We start from the raw sequence: 24,542 nt of genomic DNA, 5'->3' as shown, positions 1-24,542 counted from the left end.
GCCTGGGGAGGAGGAAATGAGACTCCACAGAACAGAGGACTCAGGCTGGGGAATGACTGGAGATGGGTTAAATAACGGATGGCAGCACTGGATCACGGGCCACCTGGCAGGGTGGACTCATGGCCATGTTACAGGCAACATGGTCGACTTTTTCCCAATGCCTCCTGGGTACCGTACGTTGTAAATGGCTTTTCTTTAAGGATCCCCTTTAGCTCTATATCTTGAAAGCATTCCTGGTCACACCGGAATTGCAGGATTCTGGTTACGTAAGTTTACCTCAAAGTAAAAATACACACTTATAAATCAGCTTTATAATTGCTTTTTCTCTTCTTATTCTGACTCTCTCTCAAACTAGGGATCCCTGATATTACTACTAAGCCACTAGAAACCACTTTGTAGACTTGCTTACCAAATGCTACAAAAATACAACCAAGTCCTAACCAGGGTGATGGAAACCTTCCAACTCCTGTTCAACTCTTGTGTAGGGCGGGGAAGGCCCATCCCTGAACAAGGGGGCTCCCTTCAAAGTCCTGCCTTTAAAGAGAGTGGGACACGGGAACATGAACACATGGACACACACACACCTCTGGCAGGGGATACGTACATATATCCCCTCACCAAGACCTTCACTGGATGCAGAGGATGAATGAACCCCACAACCACAGTCAGCCAAACCCACACATGCACACAAGACTAAAAGGCAACCAAAAATCACTGCTCTGACCTTGCAGGAGGTTTGGTAGGAGAGGCAAAAATTCCTGATACAGGAGGTCATGGCTACCTCCCCCAATGGAGCGGAACAGGGCCCGGAGCAGCAGGAAGTAGTTATAGGGCTCTTTGGCAGTCTGTGCAAGTTCCATTGAGCTGTTCACGATCTTGTGCAGGTGGGGCTGCGCGGTGGAGAAAAGGCAAGTTAACACGCTCTAAATGAGGATGGGCGACACCCTCAGAACTCATGCTGAAGGTTCACTGTAAACAGGGATGGAAGGTAGTTCTGACGAGTTCACTCCTAAAGGCAAAACAAAACAAGACCTTTCCATCCTTTATTTGGCTCAGATTATTTGTCTTGAAATATTATGCTGGTTTCCACCAGGATGGCTGCAGAAGAAGCCTTTAACAGGCTCCTACATAACTGTGCAGTTACACGATGTTGAAAAGGTAACACTCTGGAGCAGGAACCAGAGGGTCTGTCCGTTCAGCTCTGCAACTCAATATGGTCACTTCCCTCCTAAGACTAAATAGTCAAACAGGATGAAGATGCCCATTTCCTAGAACAATCTAAATGCAGAAAGTAACCAAAAGGAAGTGGAACCTCACGATCAAAAAGGATACACACAACGTCTGGAAAAGCCTCAAAAATTGAGATCGTAAGATCGTGGAAGACTTAATCAAAAAATTTTCTTTAATAATAATAATAATAATAATAATAATAATAATAAAAGTACTCTATCAGCTTATAATAACTTTAATTAACATTTAAAGCCAGACTAGCTTTATATTTTGTACTTCAAATGCTGATTTTAACATGTAACAGGTTCAGCTGCACACGAAATGTTCTACAGGTATGTTTACGGTGAACTGTGTTGCTGACATCGTTCCCAATTTGTTATCACACGTGGCACAATGTACGTATGCATGTATCCTACCATCAGGTTTTATTCTGGTTTTGTTGTTGCGCATCTAATATCGGCAAAAATTAAATTTTTCAAAGACACCAAATTGTGCGGACACATATTACAGTTAAGCGTTTGTTCTTAGAAAAATACAAGTATTTTTCTTTTAAGTGAACACAAAAGTAATGTTCAGGTTGTTGCTAAGTGACTGCGACAGAACGGAGAAAACCTGAGGGAGCGGTCACATAAAAACAGAGATTACTGGTGCTCCTGGTCACCGCCTGTACATTTACTGCTCCAGGAGGAAAAAAAAAAAAAAAGGATCTTGTTTGTGTCTTCAGAAGCCCCCCACCCCGCGGGAAGACATCACACTTCAGATAAAACTGCTAATACTCAGCTTCCTACAGGAATTAAAATATTTTGCCTTAAGTGGAAATGAATTTTTATTAGGTTTTTGTGCCACCGTCTGCTGCCTTTTCAGTGGGACATGTAACCACGGGTAAGTTTTTTTTAGCCGTTTGCTAAAATCAAGTAACTGAAGAGATGGAATTAGACTGCACTGGTCATCCACTACGTTAGGAGACATGTCCCTCCGAAACAGTCCTAGTAAGGGATAGCAATTAGTTAGAATTCATAAAGAGGAAAAACAAACAAGTGGTCCCAAAATGAGATGTTCCCCGTACTGCCAAGGAAGATAAGAACACGGCGAAGACACAAAGTTAGAGCGGAAGACGGCTGACAGAATCAGAACTGTTACAAAAGCCACCTGTCTCTCTTTGGACAAGAGAAGCTGGTAAAGAGATTTTTCCCTTGTTTTTTTCCCATCACTCAATTTCTAAAATAAGAACGATGTGCTATTTTATTTGTGTAATCCAGAGAAAGAAACTGGAATTAAAAAAAAAAAAAAATTTAGTGGTGGCAATACTAACAACAACCCACTGCCTGCCACGGGCACTCTGAAGCTTTCATTTCAAATCATGGATGAATCCTCTGAAACGTTCTTCACATTTAGGCCCTTACTGGCCCGAATATCTATGAACTCAAAGAGCACTTTACAAACCTAAAAACAACACCTCCCATTTCCGTGCAAATGGAGAACAGGAAGTAAAACACAACCCAAAACTCCCCAAAACAAAGTACACTTGGCTCCCCGAGCTTTACCTTCAGCATTTGTTCGTTTTCAGCTGCAAAGAGGGAGACTGAGCCAAAGACCAGCTTGAACAGCTTGAGGTACAGGTTGGAGACCTCCACGCTGGAGCCCATCTCCGGCAGGCGGTCCAGGAGGTACTCCACCAGGATTGTGGCGAACAGAGCCGAGGTAGTAGGGTTCGCCAAGAAGGAGTTGGCAACAATCTGTCAAAGGAGAAACGTGCTTGACAAAAACAATCCTCAAAGTAGCCTTAACACTAAGCAATGAACTTTCCAAAAACACAAAATCCAATCTGTAACAGACAGCACAAGAAACTAATTATCCACCCTAGGAAAAAAATTTGTAAATCTGCCAAGCACGGAGTAGGGCCGTTCACTTCAAACACTCACGTCCATTATTTTATCTTCACTATCAAATACCAGGAGCCTACATCTAACGTATATTTAATTTCTACTAATGAAAGAAACTGATCCAAGACATCTTGATATTTTGAACAAAAAATATTATGTCCTAACATCTCTCTAAATTTTTCTACCAGCACATCCTTAGGCATATCATTTAGAACACCCTCAACATAAAGAAAATGCCAAGCGCTCCACACATCAACAAGTAATTTTAAAATCAACGTTCAAAGGATAAGACAGAGTTTTATACCTGAAGAGCATAATTTTTTGAGATTCTTTCCACCATGTAAGGGACTGTCGTCTGAAAGATTTCTTTAAACGTTAAGGGATTCATCATTGTGAACACGCCGGCGAAGTGTTCCAACACCTCCTTCTCCTCCTTCATTCTGACGGTCTGGCAGTTTGCTACTCGGATGTAGGTCTGTCCATTTCCAGCTATCTGGACCTAGCACAGGGAAGAAACCCCTGGATGTTAAAACCAGGCGTCTCTGAATGTACTCCGTAACATAACTGGACCAGCTGCATGTTTAAAACACAGCATGTGAATTACATAATAAATGTTCTCCCATCTTTTTAATTCTCTATTCTCAGCTTAGTTTTGGAAAATAATTAAAACAAGCAAAAAAGCTTTGCTAAGCGTTCCACACGAGAACAAATTTAGTAAAACTTCCATCTTGCTTCCACTGCGTTCCATGTACACAGACCGCCTCCCCCACCAAATGCTCACGTTGACACAAGGAAAATCTTCACCGTTAAAGCAATGCTACACTACAGAACGAGAGCAAATCTGGGGACACGAACACTGCAGACAATCTGCAGTAAATCGAGCCTTTTAGGACCCCTTCCATCACATCACCGGCACCCTCATCCCAGGGGCGTTTCCCACACTCAGGAGCCTGGTTTGAGGGCACTTCCTTACCTGATAAATATCTAAAGCCTGCATTGCATATTTCACAAGTTTTATATAAATCTGAGTCTCTTTGGGCTGTAACTGCTTGTTGGGAATGAACTGAGCTTCTGGAAAAGAGAGAGCATAATCAGTTAAGGTGAACAACACCCACTCTGCAGAAAACACCCCATCTAAATAATTCAAGAGCGGAATTACCACCAGGTGCTTTACATGACGTTATGCCCCACGTGATGGTCTTGACGCCACAGACCAAGGTTTTGACCAGGCTTCGGCAATCTGTGACCTGGAATGTCTGCTTGTCCTCTTTATCCTTTTCTCCTTGCTTTTCAAACGGAGGCACAGGGGCCGGGGTCACGGGGGTGGCTGGGGTCGGGGGTGGGGGCGGGGCGGGGGTGGGGACAGGCGCAGGGGAGGGGGCGGGGCCTGGGGCTGCAGGGGCAGCGGGCACCCCGGGCAGGGCTGCCTCCACCGCTCCGAGTTCTGACTGAGGCTTGCACTTCTTAAAGATGGCAGAGAGCTGGTACCGGGCAATGGTGTGGAATTTGAGGACAAAGACCTAGCAGAAAGAGAAAGGGGAGAGAAAGACAAAAATCATTCTTCTTCCACTGGCTGGCAGCCCTTCCAGGAGACAGGAGAAGCTCTCTGAAGCCACTTGCCGAAGAGAAGTGTGCCATCCTCCCCAAGGAGAACCACAGTGGCGTCCCTACCTCCACTGTCACTGTGAGGAATCTGGCTCAGAAAAGCCGGGGGACTTGTCGCAGAAGCCTGGACGCGTGGCCCAGACTACTCCAGACCCACACTATCGGCTGCTGGCCTCAGCAATCACACTGTACTCTGTCCCCACGCACCCAGCTGGGCGCCTCCCCTGGCTATACAGTGTGCCCGTAATCCCTCTTCTAGGTACTTGCCAGGAACCACACAGTGTCCCTGAAATACTTGCCAGGAACAGTGTGGGGAGCGTACACGTATCATTTACTTAGCGCTCACGACAATTCTGGGAGGCAGACACTGACTGTATCCCTGGCTAGGAGCAGGCTGGCACAGAGATGTTAAGCGTCTTGTCCAAGGGCACCTGGCTAGCGGGGGATTTGAACCCAGGCGGTCTGACACCCGGGATTGAGCTCGGCAATTGGAAGGCTGCATGACCTGGTCAGTAAACCACCGGTACGAGTCCAGAAGTGGGCACGGGGATGAAAGCACGCAGGACGCCCACACCTCCCAGGAGAGCTGGTACCTCCAGCATCCGCATCAGGACGTCCCTCCCGTTGCCGCTCTCCTGCTCGCTCTTGGAACGGATGCAGTCCACCAGGTTCAGCAGCAGCTTGCAGGACATGGTCTGGATGCTGCTGGGCAGGGACTCGTCATCGATGTTCTTGGCAAAGAGCTGGACGGCGAGGGAGAGGTCGCTGAGGGGCAGGTGCTGACGGACGTGGTGCACGAGGTCGGCCAACGTGCTGTAGGCGAGGGGCCTGTGGGCAGAGACCCCCACTAGTGAGCATCCGTCCCAACATGCCCGCAGCGCCGCGTCTGCGGGCCACCACTTCTCCCACTACCTGCCCCAGGAACACAGCACAGGGGCGGTGCACCTGGGGCACGCTTTCTAGGTCTTCTAGGAGTGACACCATCTGATGCCCAGTTGCAGGCTGGTTCAACCCCAAGCTACATAAAAAGTGTCTTTGTATTGGGGCGCCTGAGTGGCTCAGTTGGTTAAGCGTCCGACTTTGGCTCAGGTCACGATCTCATGGTTCGTGAGTTCGAGCCCCGCGTCGGGCTCTGTGCTGACGGCTCAGAGTCTGGAGCCGGTTTCAGATTCTGTGTCTCCCTCTCTCTCTGCCCCTCCCCCACTCGCACTCTGTCTCCATCTCAAAAATAAACAAACATTAAAAAAATAAAAATAAAAAAAAAGTATCTTCGTATTTGTAACAATTTTACATGGCCATCACAGTGAATAGTCTACACCGTATTCAAAGTATTCTTCCTATTTTTCAAAAGATCTATCACAGCTCCCAAATTAGAACCAAAAAATTACTAATGTTGACTCATTTTACACTGTAAAAAACGATAAACTGTTAATTTTCTCCTTTAGAAAGAAACATGGTCACAACCACATTTATTTTATGAAATGAATAAAAAACAAAGACTAGAAGGAAATGCACCAAAATATTATCCATGTTACTTGAACTCCTTATGTGGAACAAAGACGTTTGTTTTCTTCCCTTCTTTCTTCTCGTTGGGTACTTAAACATTCTTTTATAATAAAGAGATGTACTTATTATATAAACAGCAAACAAAACAAAACAACCCCAACAAAAAACCAATACGAGTCAGATCAAGTTGAGCCTACAACTGACATCAAGACAACTACTCTGAATCTTCCCTTTAAGCTAACACACAAAAACCAACCTAAAGCGTTTCCAAATTTCCCCGCAATTCTAAATCCCCACGGGAGAGTAAAGGTCTGTGGAGAGCGTCTGTTGAAAGGCTCACACATGAAGGGCCAGGGTCCATCACCCCAACCCCCCGATTTAGCCAACAGATCTCATGGGCTGAATATCGTACCTGAGAGTCTCCCGAGCAGTATATCCTGATCCAATCAGTATGGATTCATCAAAGAGCTTGTCCATGCAAGGGATGAACTCTAGAACACAAACACCCGGTGCACACGTCACCAATTACACCCGTGACACAGCAGGCTTCCTCACAGTAGCCAGCCTGCTGTCAACAAGCCATCTAGACTGGGAGACGCGTGGGCAGGAGAAAATCACACGCGCCGTATTTCAGTCAAAGACCCCGGCTTCGCTGGGCCGTGTGCTGTCAAAGACACAGTTGGGATCACATGCAGAATCAGAGGACAAACCAGACCAAGGGAGCTTCCCGACCCTGGCAGAGAACCTGCCCCAGCGCTTCACTGCAGGCCCGCCCCATCCTCCTCAGAAGCTGCCGCCATCGAGGCGCCTGGTGGGCTGAGCCGGAAGAGCACGTGACTCTCGATCTTGGGGTGGAGTCAAGCCCCACACTGGGTATAGCGGTTACTTAAAAATCTTAGGGGGAAAAAAAAGCTGCCACTATTGGTCCACACCTGCCTGGAGAAGAGGGGCAGTACCCTCTAAATGCCCCTTTATTCACTGCCCTGGAGTCCTCCCCTTCTTAAACATTTCATGCTTACTCATTATGGAGAAATACGGAGAAAGAAGGGTATTTCTCCACATAAAGTACCAAAGTCTAGAAATTTTGCAGGGTTCTGGTAGACATAGGTCCCAACTCCCTGGATGAGTGAGGCTCACCAGGGTTCTGTCTCTAATCCTACAGGTGGAATCCTCACCAAGCCCCCTCCCTGCTCCCCTGTGGGCCTGTAGAGCCAACCAGAGTAGAAAGAGCTCGTCTTCACTCAGGGACAACTCACATTTCTGAGGATGTGCACAGAGGGCAGCAACCCACATTTTTTAGGTCTCTCTGCCATGCACACACCCCCCGCCCCGCTGCCGGGAGCTCTGGCCACGAACATCCAGAGAATGTTTAGATTCTAGAACAAGTCTGACACCGTGGCCATCTCTGATAAGTCAAATAAAATACATCCTTCGCCAGCTAATAGCTACTAAGGGTCAAAGACACAACAGACGCAGAGAGGCACAGAGTACATCTCTGGCTAATTCCCAAAGCCAGGCAGCACAGGGACAAGTACCAAACGAAAGCAGCGACAAACTGCCCCTCTGAAGTCAGAGAAGGGGACATGCCTGGAATGTCCTCAGAGGTAGTCAATAGGAAGGACGCCCAGAAGGAAAGATGCAAAGGACTCAGGCACCAAACACTGGCGGGCTGGCTACGGACGAGCAAAGAGTGGGAGGAGGAAGTGGTAAGAAATTAAGGCGCAGGCCCGGGTTCCCAGATTCCCTCCGTGACCCAGAATCAGAATCTCTAAGAAAATGGGTAACTTTGTGAAACAGCCAGGTTTTCTCAAACTACTGCTCTTCAGAATTCGTGCAAAGGGGTTACTATTTATTTAGTATCGTTTCAAATACCTTAAAATGTTGGTGGACATGTAAATTTTATGTATATATACACTTTTTTTGTATTTTATATTAATATATAATACTACTAATATCGAATGTGATTAGGTGTGTCATTCAAATAGACACCTTTGTAAGTTGTGATGTTGTTGCCTAAGATACTTTGAAAATAAAGTATCCTAAAACAGCTTGTTAAAAAAAAAAAAAAAATCAAACCCATCAGTAGAAAGACTTAAAAGGCAGGGGGGCATGGGGTGCGGTGGGGGGGGGGGGTGGGGGGTGCAAGGGAGGTGTAAAAGCTGTATTCAACACGACTGATGTGGTCAAACCCCAAGAGCAGCAGCTCAGAAATGCACCCGTCTTGGCGGCACAGCCTGAAGACTGAACCCGAGCCACGTGGCTTCACACGGCTGGGCTGTGGGGGATGGAACACAGGCTGTCCAAGAAGCGCTGTCAGCGTTTCCACAAGTAGAAACCTGCTACACAGCTCCCCAAAGACACCCCCAGATTCTCCTCACTCGAAATGGCAGGAATGTCAACAGTTACAGAGAACTGCAGTGGAGAGATTTTAAAGTGTCCCATGTAAAATTCTTCTATTTCAACAGTGTTCAGAGATGAACACGGAGAAAAAGCACATACAGCCAAGGGAGCCGAGACTGGACAAGTCGCAATGGCCCTCAGCCCTGGAGGCACGTGGGGGCTTTGCGTGCTGGTGACGCTGAATTTCTCATCCTGGGTGATGTTCACGCACATCGGTTCTGTAATTTTTGGCAAAATCATACATTTCTTTTGTGCACTTTGCTATGTTACATTTCACACACAAAGGGTTTTAAAAATATCTATATTCTACTCAGCTATATCTACGTGCATAACTTGTATTTTAATAACATAAAAACATTTGAGCTTTATCATATTAGCTCACGTGTAAGCACACAAACTGTATCTTTCCCTTCATGTTTAAGAATTATGTAAAGAAGCCCAATCTTAGTTTTATATATGTTCTGATTTACAAACCAGAGGCAAAAAAAACCCCACTTAATATTGAACAATTACTGGGGGAAAAGATTATCCCCCTCAAAACATTTAGGATGGAATTTGGACACAGCAAATACAAAAATATTTTAAAATTATGTATTGGGGCACCTGGGTGGCTCAGTTGGTTAAAGGTCTGGACTTTGGCTCAGGTCATGATCCTGCGATTCGTGGGTTCGAGCCCCACATTGGGCTCAGAGCCTGGAGCCTACTTCAGATTCTGTATCTCCCTCTCTCTCTGCCTCCCTCCTCAAAAATGAATAAACATTAAAAAAAATATGTATCAATAACTGACAGAAAAAATATATTGGCCAAAAGCAATTATCAGTCTTATGCATCAAAACAGGACCAATCCCCCAAGCTGTTTCACAGCACGGAGGCAGAAAACAGTTTTCTTCTCACCTTTCAAGGGTTACTGGCTATGAATCGACAAGCAAACAGCTACTTGCCATTTCAAAAGATATGCACCCAAAAGGCAGAGAAATACCGTGAGATGCTGAGGACATACGCTACGCTAAGGGAACGACCACGCTAATTATGAGACCGTTCGGACAGCACAGAGAAACCTGGTGGCAGGCAAAGAGAGGCAGCCCAAGAGGGCGGAGGCAAGAGGCAGAGAAAGGAAGGGGAAAAGTAAACACAACACAGCAATACAGAAAGAAGGACACCTGGAGCCTCAAACATCTGAAGGAACTAAAGACCCGCGGTCCCACCCCAAAGATGGGGACAGGACCACGCCAGCATGGCCGCACAAACATCCCGAGACAAGGTGGACATACGGTTTCTTAGCTCTGTGGTGAGGATATGCTTTGCAGCGATGAGAAGTTCCTTTCTGAGGTGTGCAGTCTCTGCTGGGCAATTTGAAAGTAACTGTAACATTCCTTTTACCATCTGCTGAGAGTACTTAGTCACCAACTCCTATAAAAAGGAGGAGGAAAGCAACAGTTACAGATAGGTAGTAAGAAAAAACCCCATTTTATAAACTTCAAAAGAGTTCAGTAAGACTATGCTTCGTTCAAGTTACAGATAGGTAGTAAGAAAAAACCCCATTTTATAAACTTCAAAAGAGTTCAGTAAGACTATGAGGTCAAGGGACCCTCATAAAGTGGTCATCCTAATAAGCAAGTATTATCCAGAAAGTTTTAGTAGTTTGCATGCACGCTGCCACAGTGGAAGGATGTACAGAAATGTTAAGTAGCGGTTTCTTTTATATAATGGAATTACAGACAACTTCTTTGTACTGTTCTGTATTTTCCCAACTTTTAACAATGCACCTGAATCATTTCATCAGTGGTGAGAAAGCAGGAGAAGTAAATATTGAAAATTTCCTAAGACATCATCCACTCCGTCATCCCGTTAAGTTGTGAATGACACCAGAGACACCTTTCATCAACTCAGAATAAGCTCTGATCAGTTTCCTTTTGAGGCATGTTAAGAAGGCAATTCACCAAGGTAGCTCAAGCTGATTAAAATATCCAGGAGTCGGGAGCCTAGGTGGCTCAGTTGGTTGAGCGTCCGGCTTCGGCTCAGGTCATGATCTCATAGTTTGTGAGTTCGAGCCCTGCATCGGGCTCTGTGCTGACAGCTCAGAGCCTGGAGCCTGTTTCGGATTGTGTCTCCCTCTCTCTCTCTCTGCTCCTTCCCCGCTCATGCTCTCTCTCCCTCTCTCAAAAATAAACAAACATTAAAAAAAAGTTTTTTTGGGGGCGCCTGGGTGGCGCAGTCGGTTAAGCGTCCGACTTCAGCCAGGTCACGATCTCGCGGTCCGTGAGTTCGAGCCCCGCGTCGGGCTCTGGGCTGATGGCTCAGAGCCTGGAGCCTGTTTCCGATTCTGTGTCTCCCTCTCTCTCTGCCCCTCCCCTGTTCATGCTCTGTCTCTCTGTCCCAAAAATAAATAAACTTTAAAAAAAAAAAAAAAAAAGTTTTTTTTAACAAATAAAATAAAATATCCAGGAGTACCTAATTCAGATTAAAAAAAATTTTTTAATGTTTATTTTTTATTTTTTGTAATATTTATTTTTGAGAGAGAGACAGAGAGCAAGTGGGGGAGGAACAGAAAGAGAGAGAGAGAGAGACAGAATCCAAAGCAGGTTCCAGGCTCTGAGCTGACAGCACAGAGCCTGACGCAGGGCTCGAACTCACAAACCGCGAGATCATGACCTGAGCCGAAGTCGGACACTTCACTGACTGAGCCACCCAGGTGCCCCAATGTTTATTTTTGTGAAAGAAAGAGAGAGAGAGCGAGCACACGGGCAAAGGAGGGGCAGAGAGGGAGGGAGACACAGAATGCACAGCAGGCTCCAGGCTCTGAGCTGTCAGCACAGAGCCCGACACAGGGCTCGAACTCATGAACTATGATGAGATCGTGACCTGAGCCGAAGTCAGATGCTCAATTGACCGAGCCACCACTAATTCAGATTTTTGAAACCAAACATACATTTTCTTAGTATACGGTGTGATTGAGACAAATGCACTTAAGAAAGGACAAAAATAAGAATGCTTTCAAAGGTAGTTTTTACTGTAAACAATCTGGCATACATGTTTCCATTTTCACTTTTCCTGAAAATAATAAAGTCTCTCCCTTAAGAAAAAAATTATAATTCACTGCTACAGGATAGATTAGGACTAAATTCATGCCACACTTTACAATAACTACAGCTACACAAGACTTTTATTCAAAAACGTGGTATGACTGATGGGAAATAAGGTGTCGTTTCTCTCTTTCAAGTTCTTCAAGACTGAAATAAGGACAGACTACAACTACAAGTGGGGGAAAAACAGAGACATAATCGCCCTCTCTCACCGGTTAATTAAGGATGCCATTTTTTATTTTAAAGTTCCAATCTCTCCTCATAACTTGCTGTCACACCAACTTCCAACAGCAAAACTCAATGCACCAAATCCATCCCCACAAAAACCTGTGCACCAGCATTTATTTATATCGGCCTTATCAACAATGGCCAGAAATGAAATCAGCGCATCTAGTGACAGAAAGGACATCAGTGGTAGCCAGGGCTAGGAGCCTAGAACGAATCACACCGCGGCCGATCAGTATGGGAATTCTTCAGAGGGTGAAGAAACAGTTCTAAAATTGGATAGTGGCGATGACTGTATAAATCTCTATGAATACACTAAAAGCACTTAACTATACACTTTAAAAAGGTGAATTTTAGGATATGTGAATTATATCCTGATAAAGTTGCTTTAAAAAAAATCAGAAACAACCCAAATGGTTAGCAACTGTGGAATGGATAAACACAGCCTGGTGCATCCATACCTTGTGGCTATAGACCACACTGTGACCCCCCAAATTCAGGCTGAAGCCCTCACCCTCACTGTGACTGGACCTGGAAACCAGAGTCTTTTGAAGGTAATTAAGATTAAATGGGATCTTGAGAATGAGGCCTTAATCCAATAGGACTGTGGCCTTAGAAAAGTAAAAGCATCTCTCACTACCACTCCCCGCCCTGGGCAAGGACACAGCAAGAAGGCAGTGATCCGTAACCCAGGAAGAGTCCTCACCAGAAACTGAACCCAGCTACGACCTTGATCTTGGCCTTCCCAACCTGCAGAACTGTGAGAAAACCGATTTTTGTTGGTCGAGCCACCCAGTCTATGGTATTTTGTTAGGGAAGCCTAAGCAGACTAAGACGACTATCCACTGATAAAAATAAAATAACAAGGATGAACCTCCGCACTACTACTAAGTCAAAGAAGCGACACCCAAAAGGTTACCCACACTACCCACCCACCATAGGATTCGTTTTTTTGACATTATGGAAAAGGCAAAACTAGGGGCCACAAAGTCAGTGTTTGCCAGGGACCGAGGAGGAGATGAACAACATATAAAAGGGAATTTTGGGGGTGGTGGGAATGTTCTAGATTTTGGTGTGTTGGTGGTTACCAACTGTATGAATTTGTCAATTCAAAGAACCGTATACCTACAAAAGGTGAATTTTACTGTGTGTAAATTAGATCTCAGTAAACCTGCCTTAAAAGTCAGTGAACTTACCTGATAAATTCTGATGATATAAGCTAAAAACGACAATGTTTTGATCTGAGCAGCAATAAAATCAGCATACAACTCCTTGTTGTAAAGCTTATGTTGCCTGAATGAGGAATGAATAGAATTTACAATATTAACTCTTAACTCTTTAGGTTACGTTAATATTAATCAAAACCTACGATAATTACTAAGACCCAAAAGTTTGATTTCTACACAGACAAAAACACAGCACCAACCAGTTCAGATTAACACAAAGGATTTAAAAGCATAAAAAGCAAGCCGTTCTCCAAGCCGCGGCACGGCAGCCATAATGTGCACCCAAACAGCCAACGCCAGACTGATCAACACAGCCAGCAGACTGCATCAGGGGACCAGGGGCTCCATAAAAGACCCCAGAAAGGGCCACCGGGGCTTGTTACGGCTGATTAATCTCAGGTCCTGCCTTCCAATGACTCAGAGCCAGATGGGTACAGTCAAGAGAGTAAAGTGACAAAGGTCTTAAGAGGAATGCTGTTACGTTTGGGGAAAAGCTTCAAGGGGGCCTCGCAAGAGGAATATGCACGGTTCACATACTCGGTGGTTAAGGCTGACAGGGAGGGGAAGGGAACGAGGGGAAGAAAACGTTCCAGCACTCGGGCTGAAAGGCACAGCCAGAGCAGGGGCCTGGAGGTGGAGAGGCTTGGATATCCCACAGCTGGGAGTGAGCACAGGAGCATGTAACAGGAGCTCTAAATTCACAAGACCCCCAAACCCGTGGTTATCAGCTCATCTTTACAGAACAAGGAACTGAAACAACCATTAACATCATGACTGAAACACAAGTTCAAAAAGTCAAAAACGCGTATCGCTTTACCAAAACTTTTATCACTCAAAGTTTTCGTGTCTTATGAAAGACGACAGTAAGCATACTTTCACTTGGAATTAAAGAACCGTGGCAGTGAGCCATGTCGCCATCCGGAGAAATCTCACCTGGCTTGTGCAGATACCTGAATTGCAATGGTATTCATGATCAAGGGCACAAATTCAGCAACGACATTGTGGATATTCAGTTTGTAGAGCTAAAAGCAAACATATCAGATTTTCATGCTCTTACACTCTGCTATAGCAAAATAATTTGGCATACCAAGAAAAACTCTAAGACTCATTACATTAGTTAGCATGTGTGCACCACACACGTTCTGTTTGCCACAGAAAATCAGAAATGAATTTTGTCATAAAATAAGAAGCCAAAACTCCAAGAAACTAGTAAGCAGTACACATACCTGATACATTAAAACAACAATAATGGGCAATTCTGCCAACACTTTCAGAGAAAGAGACCCTCTTGGGATGATGGAATGCTGTAAGACAGAAGCAAATGGGGCCAAGGTTATCACCATAGCACTTAAAATAACCCACCACTCTGCATCGCCCCAGGGAAACAAAGAGAAAGGAAAATACTGCCACATCTTTGTAAATATCTGTGGTGAAAGATCCAAACCACTTTGAAAATAAAGCACAGATCTGGGCTGATGGCTCAGAGCCTGGAGCCTGCTTCTGATTCTGTGTCTCCCTCTCTCTCTGCCCCTGCCCCGTTCATGCTCTGTCTCTCTCTGTCTCAAAAATAAATAAACGTTGAAAAAAAAATTAAAAAAAAAAAAAAAAGAAAAGAAAATAAAGCACAGAGAACTATCGTTTAATATAAAGGTTTTTACATACTTTCCAACGTCACCACCTATGCTAAAAACATCAGGAAAATTCGTCTAAACTCAGACATTCAAATCCCCTGAGGAAACTTTATTTTTTATTTTTTGGGGAAATTTCCAATTAGTATCTATTATTTTACTTAAAAGAACAACAGCAAAAAGTACAAATTTACCCAGCTTTACTCAAAGGTATTTATAAACAGAGAGCGCTTACGATAAACATAAGAAAAAATTCAGTAGTCTTAACATATTAAGAACTCCCAGCACAGGTGAGGAGAATGTCAGACACAGATCCAGAAGGGGCAACGGACAGGAACAGACAAGCAAGAAAAGAAACACCAAGACGGACATCGAAACCGAGTTCCTAATTCAGGAGGAGAAAAGGAAAGAAAGCTTTCTCCGACATGTAGTTTCCTGTTTATTCTAGCACAAACTGAAACACGCTGCAAAACGATGGCAGTGAAACAAATACAGATGGACAGTATCCTTGGATCAATCCTAATAACACAGCCACAGTAACTGCTCAGTACAGGTTACCTTCACGCCAGACGCTTCAAATACCTCACATCACCTGCAGACAATACTGCCATTACCTTCACAAAATCCCACCAGACGGGCTTGTCAGATAAGGAGATGGAAAATTAAGGACAGAACAAAAGCTGTGTACTTTGCTACAGCCAAAAAAGCCTAAGTGGTGGGGCTGGAACATCGTCCCCAAGTTTTAAGCTTCTGTCCTCAGAGCCCACGCTCTCAGGTACTGAATCGCAAATTTATATGCAGCTTAAAGGGACGTCGTCAATGTCAAAGCTAAGGATGGAACAGAGGTCACTTCGCCTGGGCAGCTGCTCTTCCCAACAGAGGATTCTGGATTTGCACTACTGTCTTATCATTTTATCTTCCCATCCACAGTGAGCAACAGTTCACGTTCAGGACTTGCAGGCTGTACAGCAGAACCAGTGACACACTCAAGCACTCACACGCCTCTGATCTTAACTACCTCAAGTGCTTAGAGGAAAAATCCCCAAAATACACTAAAAATATACGTGAAGAGTACCTCATTTTTTTCCTCTACCAAGTATAGGAGACATGGATAAAAACAAAGCAAAACGATGGAAAAAAACTTACTGTTCTTGTCTCACTGTCCTCGCGCTCTGGATTGACTTTCACAGCAATTGTTGTGATCATACCAACCATTTCTGGGGGAGGGACTGTGTTCTCGGGGATCACCTGAGGGTTCTCAAAGTAGCGGTTCTGCATAGAAAGAGCAGAAATCATTCTTCCGAGTCAGACACAATATTCCTCAATGAAACACACCTGACACCTGATGGAGCAAACCCAGTGTTGTATGTTTTTCTGTTGCACTGATGCCATAGTACTTGGGGTCCTCTTTACGGACAAAGAGAACATGATAGGGACATTCTCTACCGTCAATAATGGAAAACAAAAAACTCGCCCAAAGTATTTTCTCTTTTTTTTCCTGGCTGGTAAGAGATCAGGTGCATGGCATTACATCCCTACCTCGGGGGGTGGGGGGGTGTAGCCCCTCCCTCCGGTGGTAGGAAACTCAGAGCTAGTCCCCACTGAATCCACTTTCCAAACAGTCTCCTACACATAGATCAAAGACAGGAATGGAAGCAAAGCACAGACATTTTTTAAAAGCCAGGGCCTCACTGCGATCCTTAGTTCTCAATGCGATTTGGGCTTTAGATTAAATAACACCACTTCTTATGAAAAGCAGCTTTTCTGACTGAATGGCAAGTGTCAGCACTTGCTAACTCAGTAAAAATGATAACTTGACAATTTCAGAATGCAACAAATGAAATTTTATACATTCGTAGATTAAAATCCTTAAAATACCAAAAGGATATTACTTCTTTGATTTTTAAAAAATTCCTTTAAAGCTTAAAAAAATCTTTAGAAAAACTTTGATACACGAACAGATTCACGCACAATGATTTTTACCAAAAATTTTTTACCAGTATTACTTGTGATTGTGACAGGAAGTGGAAACTGGGAAAACCAGCATCAAGGATACAATCCAGGTACACGCACAGGACGGGAAATTATGGGGCCACTAAGAACTATGACTGCTGGCAGAAAAGTGTGTTACAGGATGTTCCAAACTGGTCCCAGTGGCACCGTCTATTAGGTGAGAGTAAGGTGGGGAGGAGACCGCCCTCATGCACGCCATGCGCTTTCGCACACTGCTGAAGCCACTGAGAAAGACTTCTTTCAATATAGGAAGGAATTTTAATGACACTGAAAAGCAATCTAAAAGCAGACACTACCTCTCAAAAAAACCTCACAATAGGAGTGCAACCATCTTTAAAAAGCGTGAAAAAAGTGAAAAAGTGAAACTTTAATATCAACGGTTGCTTACAAGTGAGAAAATTACAGACAATTTACCTTGGGTTTTTTGGTTTTTTTTGCAAATTTCTACACTAAAACACACTGCTTTTACGTAAAAAATGACATATTTAAACAGTGAAACCAAAAGAACTCCTTTTAAATGGCTGATTTATCAACCTCTATTCTGACCACCACTAAACACTCCTCATCCTCAAATTGGCATTCCCCCTAATTATTCCTTTCAACCCAACTATTCCCTTTGGAATGAGGAATAAATGTATACAAATAATAGATTCAAACGATATTAAAAACATACCACTACTTTTGGAAGCTCCTTGTAAATCTGTTTCACAAAATCCAAAAAATGATGAATCTGAAATTTTAAAAAGACAACATAAGAAATTTATAAACAGAAAATACAGTAAGTAATGCAAGTGCTAATACATGAGTACAAGAACTCATAAAACAGGCAGGAAAAATGTCAGACTCAAATTCCAACAGGCAATGAACGTGAACAGACAAAAAAAGAAATAAGAAGGAAGTAAGTTTCTAAATCAGGAAGAGCAAAGGAACAAAAATGAAAATAAATACCACTTATTGCCTTTCAAAAAGTACTACTATCCACGTGAGATGGAATCCAACCAGAGGGAGACTCTCCTATACTACCAAGGGAAGCATGAACCGCTCAAACCCTTCTGGAAATCAACTTAATGACAATCAATATCTCTCAGAAGCATTAAAACATTAACTCGCTTGACTTGATAACTCTACTACAAAACCAGTCTATGAAATAATTTGAACTGTAAACAAGATATTCAGCAATAGTCCTAACATAAAAATTCTGCAATACCTTAACTATCTAAAAACAAGGGCATCGTAAGAAAGACTACTACACATCCATTAAAAATCAACTTTGTAAAGAATTTTTTACGGTCAGGAAAACACTCTTATGTAGGAAATATACATATACACAAGATGGGGACAAGGAACAGAAATCAAGACATCAAAATCGCTTAAGATGACAGGAATTCTATTGCATCTTTACTCCAAAATAATCTACAACATGCATTTACTAAAGTTAACGTTAGAGAAGATACTACCTTAATTATGACTAACAGCAGGTTTAATGCTTACTTTGTAGGTACCAATCACTCTGCTAAGAACTTAACTTTCATACTGAATTCTTCAAGCAATCTTTTGTGGCTATGTCCTGTGAGGGCGCTCATTTTATGGAAAAAGCTCCAAAGGGCTAGGAGCTGACCCAATGCCAATTACAGATGGTCAATTACTGAGTTACAGAGCTGAGATTCCAAGCCAGTTCTGACTTCAGAACCCACATCTCACACCCTTGCAGAGCATACAATGACTGGAGCCTTCCAGCACATCAGACCTGTAAATACCAGAATTACCCAAGCAGCCCTGCCAGTTTAGTAGTTTACCACGTTTCAACTATTGTACAAATTCAGCAGAATATTCACATAAACATGGACCAAACAAAAGTCACTGTGAAACCCATAAAGACTTTCCCCCAGACTGAGGCTATCCTTTTCTGCAAAGCAGCATGTCCCATCAATTCTAAAAGAGAGTACACACATTATGCAAAAGAAAAAGCCTGTTGACATACTTTTATAAATGCTATCAGTCTAAACACTTACTTCTTGTGTGATGGGTGGCCTGAACTGTTTGTGTAGCTCGATAATGATTCTTAGACAAATAAGAACATTCTCTTCATTTTCCGTCTTAAAAAAGAAAAAAAAAAAAGCATTTAAAAAGAGTTATACTTCTAAGGTTATTTTAATCTAAAGATCACAGGCTATTTTCTAAGCATTTTTCTGTACACGCACCCAACGTCAGCCAACCCAGATTTCATGTGTTGAACACAGAACACAGTGGCCTCAGACAAGAAGCTTTTGAGGTCTTTGGTGGACCAACGGAAGGGTATCCTGCCAGTGAGCTCTGGAGAGTAACTTTGGCAAGTCACACCATGAAGGAAGGTCTTAATGGTCCAAAGGACGCTTTCTCGTTGCTTAAAAATGCTGCCAACAGAACTGGTGAGCATCCACCCCGTATTGGACAATCTGCTAAATCCTTTACGCTCTCTGAATGGGGGTGTCCTCCACATCTTACCTATGAGGAAGCTAAGGCTCAGAGAAGGTAAGCAATGAGGCTACCACAGCAACTAACCCATGGCAGAAGAGGCTCTGAATCCAACTCTATCCCCCTCCAAAGCTCACCCTTCCAAGAGGCCCCGAAATACAACAGAATTCTAAACCCGTTGGGACTAAGTAGCAAGGAAAGTTTTAGAGGTTAACATTAACAGGTATCAGGTGGATTCACCCGAAGAGTTTGAGAAACTCTTTAGCAGCATCTACTGTGCCTGAAGTAGAAGAAAACCAAAGGGCCCTGCACTCTGAGTCTGTCTACCCAAACCTTCCCAAACATTTCCACTATGTCTACTCAATCCCCTGCTGACTCCATGAATCTTCAATTAATATTTCTTAGTCATTTGGTTGGCAAAATGGACATTAAGAAAGTTTTTACTCATGCGAATCACAACTTCAGTGGAAGGGAAGTAAGCACGGAATACCAGATTCTACAAGAAGAAAACCACTGAAAGTCTGAATACGGCTAAAAAGAATTCTCAAAGATTACCTCTAAAAAGCGAAACATCACAGATAGAACGTTTTTTGTATGAGGACGAAGATGTTCGTTGGTTGGTATCCTGTGAATTATTTCAAGGACCAGTTTCCGCAGTTGCTGGTGAAGAAAAATAAAAAACATAAATATCGAATCCTTCCAAGGATCCCAGAATAATTCTTTTATACTCTCCAAGTTACACGGCTGTCTGCACCCCACGCTGGGAACCACCCAACTACAAGATGGACCTCATTTCAGGAACAGTCTTGTAAATTACTTAAACGTAATCCCATGTACATACCGCAAACCATTACTTCAAGCTTTCCACAGTCGTGTACCAAATCAACCAAGCCTAACCTTCCCTCTTTGAAAACTTATCACTATTTCCAGCGGAAGGGCACTAGTGTGTGATTGCTGGCTGGATTTCAGGTGAAAGAGCACAACACAAACTGAACTTGGTCTGGGATCTCCCTCCATCGTGTGTTTGGTTCCTATGATCCTCTCCCTGGTTGATTCTCTTGGGCCCGAGGACTGACTGCATCACAAGCTGACTAAGCTTCTGGAGTACGACTGTGGAGTCAACAACTAAAAGGTAGGTCAAATGTGTAGATCTTCAACTGGTACAACATAAAAATGCTTTGTTTAGCATTATGTTAACTTTTAAAGAGTTATTTTTAAGAGACATGCACTGAAATATTTATAGAAAAAATTATGATGAGACAGTCTTAAAATGATCAAGGTGGGGGGGGGGGGTGCAAAGCACGGGGGCGGGTACAGATAAAACAAAACTGGCCAGAAGTTACGAGAATGGACACTAAGAGTAGATGAGGCACTAGCTATGGAGAGGGTCACCTAAGGGATCACTCCTTCTTTTTGTGGATATATGAACTCGTCTATAATACACAGTGTATACATGTCACCAGTCAGCAAAAGTAAAGAATTAAAACCAATACATTTAACTGAAGAGGCATGGTTTGGGACAAAACTATCCTTACGTGACAAAACTTCTCCTACTCTATTTATTATTTTTTAATGTTTATTTATTTTTGAGAGAGAGAGACAGAGACACAGAGTGTGAACAGGGGAGGGGCAGAGAGAGAGGGAGACACAGAATCTAAAGCAGGCTCCAGGCTCTGAGCGGTCAGCACAGAGCCCGATGTGGGGCCCAAACCCACGAATGGCAAGATCAGACCTGAGCTGAAGTCAGACGCTTCACCAACTAAGCCACCCAGGTGCCCCAAAACGTCTCTTATTTTAAAGTGGAACCCTAAGTTTTCTCACTTGTTTTAATTCATAAATGCTTGCAAGCCAACATTTTCTCTGCTCGCTGACATTTCTGAACAGATTACCTGGGCTGGTTTCTCCTGAAGAAACTGGACCTCCCCATCTTGAAGAAATGTGAGAAATCGGGGGATGATGTGCTCGAGGAATGTGGAATATTGAGGAGATGATGTGACATTCTAATTAGGCAAAGATAAAAGAAAACCCCGTTAAGTCTGCGTATTTTCATATTTTCATTTCCCATTCACACTATAACCTCAAAAGAGAAAACACTTTAGCGAGGCCAACAGTAATTTTTAGTGCTTTTAGAGGCTTTTGTGATTGAAGTTTTAAAACTTTAAAAAAAAATTTTTTTTTAATGTTTATTTATTTCTGAGACAGAGAGACAGAGCATGAGTGGGAGAGGGGCAGGGAGAGGGAGACACAGAATCCAAAGCAGGCTCCAGGCTCTGAGCTGTCAGCACAGAGCCCGACACGGGGCTTGAACTCATAAACCGTGAGATCATGACCTGAGCCAAAGTCGGTCACTCAACCAACTGAGCCACCCAGGCGCCCCTAAAATTTTTTTTTTTAACGTTTATTTTTGAGACAGAGAGAGACAGAGCATGAACGGGGGAGGGGCAGAGAGAGAGGGAGACACAGAATCGGAAGCAGGCTCCAGGCTCTGAGCCATCAGCCCAGACCCCGACGCGGGGCTCGAACTCACAGACCGCGAGATAGTGACCTGAGCTGAAGTCGGATGCTTAACCGGCTAAGCCACCCAGGCGCCCTTAAAATTTTTTTTTTTAATGTTTATTTATTTTTGAGAGAGAGAGTGAGACGGAGCATGAGAGGAGGAGGGCCAGAGAGAGGGAGACACAGAATCAGAAGCAAGCTCCAGGCTCCGAACTGTCAGCACAGAGCCCGACACAGGGCTGGAACCACAGACCATGAGAATAGGACCTGAGCCGAAGTCGGACGCCCAACTGAATGAGCCACCCAGGCGCCCCTGGGGTCTCGTGACTGCAGTTTTAAATTAATTAAAATGACCACTGCTTCTGAAATCCAATTTAAGAGCCCAAATGTTAACATTTACTGTTAAAAGTAGAAATACTAGCACTGTGGAAAATGTGGAACTCAGAGCCTGCTCTAGAAGGTGGCTGTGCCACCACCTGAGTAAGAAACTTCTGAAAGGTCATTTAGCTTCTAGATCTTACTTTCTTCAGGTGGAAAACAAAGAGCCTAAACACACTGACACCTCTTTCTAATCTGAAGCTAATTTACTGGTTAGATCTACATTAATTGGATTATAACCCAACCTAATCCATTATTTATCCCAGCACTGATTCTAAAAGAACAGAAAATGAAACTACAGTCTGGAGACCGTGCAGTAAAATGGCTCCTAGAGTACTTTCTGGAACCCACTCAGGAAGTGGAAACCTTGGGCAGTTACTCAGCCTCTGTGCCTCAGCATCCCCATCTGTTGAGTATCCTATTATTTCCTGATGTCACTAATCATGTAAAGACTACATGAGTTAATTTACAATGCAGCAAATGCTCTGCGGTAAATGCTCAATAAATGTCATCTGGTGTTATTACCAGAGCGCCGTGCTATGGTAATATATATATTTTTTTATTCTTTCTCTCTTGGTCCTCACAAGCCCAACATAAGTATTGTCTCCATTTCTCAGATAAAGAAGCTCAGAGAGGTTATAAACGTTGCTGAATGTCAGTCCGTCTGTAAGCTTTAGAAGTGGATGCAAATTAAGTCTAACAGCCAAGTCCCCTCCCCTGCTAAGGCCTCACTTGCTCATGCAACAAATTCTCATTGAGGATTCTATCACGTGCTCTGTGGGGATACAATGAAGAAAGTAGATACAATTCGTGCCCTCAGAGATGGGGAAGGCAGTCATGTGCTGGGAAGACCGATAGAGAACAATACAGAATTATGATGGAGGAGGTAATGGCAACTAAGGGCACATCTATAAATGGGACACAATGTAGTGAATGGAACCAAGGGCAGAGAACGCCTTCCCCAAGAAGCCACGTTTATGCTCAAACCTAAAAGGTGAGCAGGAGTTAGCCATGTGAAAAAGTGGAAAAGGACAAGGTTTGAAGAAAAACATACACAAAGGCACAAAATGATGAGAAAGCCTGGGTGTAAAAGCACTAAAACTAGTTCCTAATGGGAGGGACGGGAGCAAGGGACTAAGTGGTTAAATTGTTACTATCGCAAGAAGCATCTGGGCAGTTAACTAAATACAAGTGTCTCAAACTCCAGACACTGATATGGGCTGAAAATAAAAGTGTAGGGTTGTCTATCACACTAAGGTAATCTTGGAAGGGGAATCTACGAAGGGTAAGACAGAGGAAAAGGTGAAAACCAGAAAAGAGTGTGGTCCCATGCAAAAATAACGACTGAGCACCACCAGGTTCCCAGGGCGAACCCAGGGCTCCATTCACACAGTTCGCCGTGGGCGACCCCACCGTGCCTCACAGCTCCCCCCAAGCAGGCTATGAATTCACTGGGAGCAGGAACTGTGTTTGTCACCTCTCATGCCTAGAGCTTAAGACTTTTTAGGGAGATGCCCACATTCAAGGGCATAAGGTAGAAGATTCATGCTGGAACATTACCAAGGTTAAGAAATCCAGCTCATCTGCACATAAGCCCATTAGCAACCACGGATTCCATAGCTCTCAAAACGTCAGTTTCAAATTTCTCCCATAAAAAAGATTCATTCAACAAGATGCCCCGTTGTGCTGCCAGCATTACAACTTAGCCCCCAGCTCTTTGATCCATATGAATTTTTCATGCGAGTTCTAACTCGAAGCTTTTATTTTCTGTCCTGAAAGATGGCCCATACGACATTTACTTAGATCACAATTTTATTCCTAAGTGCTTGAGGAAATTTCTAAGGCTCCTGAAAGCACTGGAATTGTTTTTAATTTCACTCGTCCCATTCAGACTTTCTTCCAGGGTGGAAATGGTGGCAATACAGAATTACCTACTGATGCTCATCCTAGTATTTAATTCTTTGAAGGGCTTAGTTTTCTGGATTTTACTTAAGGCAAACGGATCATACAGATTTCAAAAGTCACTATTTAAAAAGCCCGAAGTATACTGCTTTGGTAAACGTTTAGTTCTCTGGATTGAATCAACGCACCGGCGACCAAAGTCCAAAATTAACTTGCTAACAGCGAGAAATGAAACAAGAGGCAAAGGGGCCAGACACTTAATCCAGATAGCCTCGTGCCCACACTCAGAGGCCGGATTCAAGTGCTTGTTTCTGCAGGTTCACGAGACCCTCCATGACTTGATCCTCTCAAACCCACTGGGGCTGTGGTTCTCACTTACCAGTTCTGCCAAAAACGCAGAACGCAGGCCTATCATGTCCTCCCTTCCACCTCTTTTTTTAGTTTTTTTTGTGTTTTGTTTTTAACAGCTTGTGTTAGCAGCTGGGGCAGAAAAGAAAGCTCTTTAGCTCAATC

The 24,542-nt window shown here is 43.6% G+C and overlaps 1 protein-coding gene across 19 annotated transcripts in view; it reads right to left on the bottom strand.

The window, feature by feature from the left end:
- LOC123589380 (transformation/transcription domain associated protein) overlaps positions 1–24,542 on the bottom strand; it is a 112,032-nt gene that overhangs the window by 82,131 nt on the left and 5,359 nt on the right. For 17 of the 19 annotated variants that reach the window (XM_045461399.1, XM_045461397.1, XM_045461409.1 and 14 more), the window contains exons 4-19: positions 21,143–21,253; positions 19,809–19,913; positions 18,812–18,895; positions 17,473–17,529; positions 15,933–16,058; positions 14,385–14,462; positions 14,092–14,180; positions 13,129–13,225; positions 9,896–10,034; positions 6,637–6,715; positions 5,312–5,546; positions 4,273–4,633; positions 4,087–4,184; positions 3,418–3,612; positions 2,775–2,966; positions 725–890 (exon numbers count right to left, since the gene is read on the bottom strand). In XM_045461399.1, the coding sequence (XP_045317355.1) occupies positions 725–890; positions 2,775–2,966; positions 3,418–3,612; positions 4,087–4,184; positions 4,273–4,633; positions 5,312–5,546; positions 6,637–6,715; positions 9,896–10,034; positions 13,129–13,225; positions 14,092–14,180; positions 14,385–14,462; positions 15,933–16,058; positions 17,473–17,529; positions 18,812–18,895; positions 19,809–19,913; positions 21,143–21,253 (2,212 nt within the window). The remainder of the gene's footprint in view (positions 1–724; positions 891–2,774; positions 2,967–3,417; positions 3,613–4,086; positions 4,185–4,272; positions 4,634–5,311; positions 5,547–6,636; positions 6,716–9,895; positions 10,035–13,128; positions 13,226–14,091; positions 14,181–14,384; positions 14,463–15,932; positions 16,059–17,472; positions 17,530–18,811; positions 18,896–19,808; positions 19,914–21,142; positions 21,254–24,542) is intronic. The other 2 variants (XM_045461404.1, XM_045461414.1) reach the window with 1 other exon arrangement.

The sequence above is a fragment of the Leopardus geoffroyi genome, chromosome E3 (genome assembly GCF_018350155.1).
Source record: "Leopardus geoffroyi isolate Oge1 chromosome E3, O.geoffroyi_Oge1_pat1.0, whole genome shotgun sequence".
NCBI classification, from domain to species: Eukaryota; Metazoa; Chordata; class Mammalia; order Carnivora; family Felidae; genus Leopardus; species Leopardus geoffroyi.
This window is presented reverse-complemented; position numbering and strand designations above follow the sequence as displayed.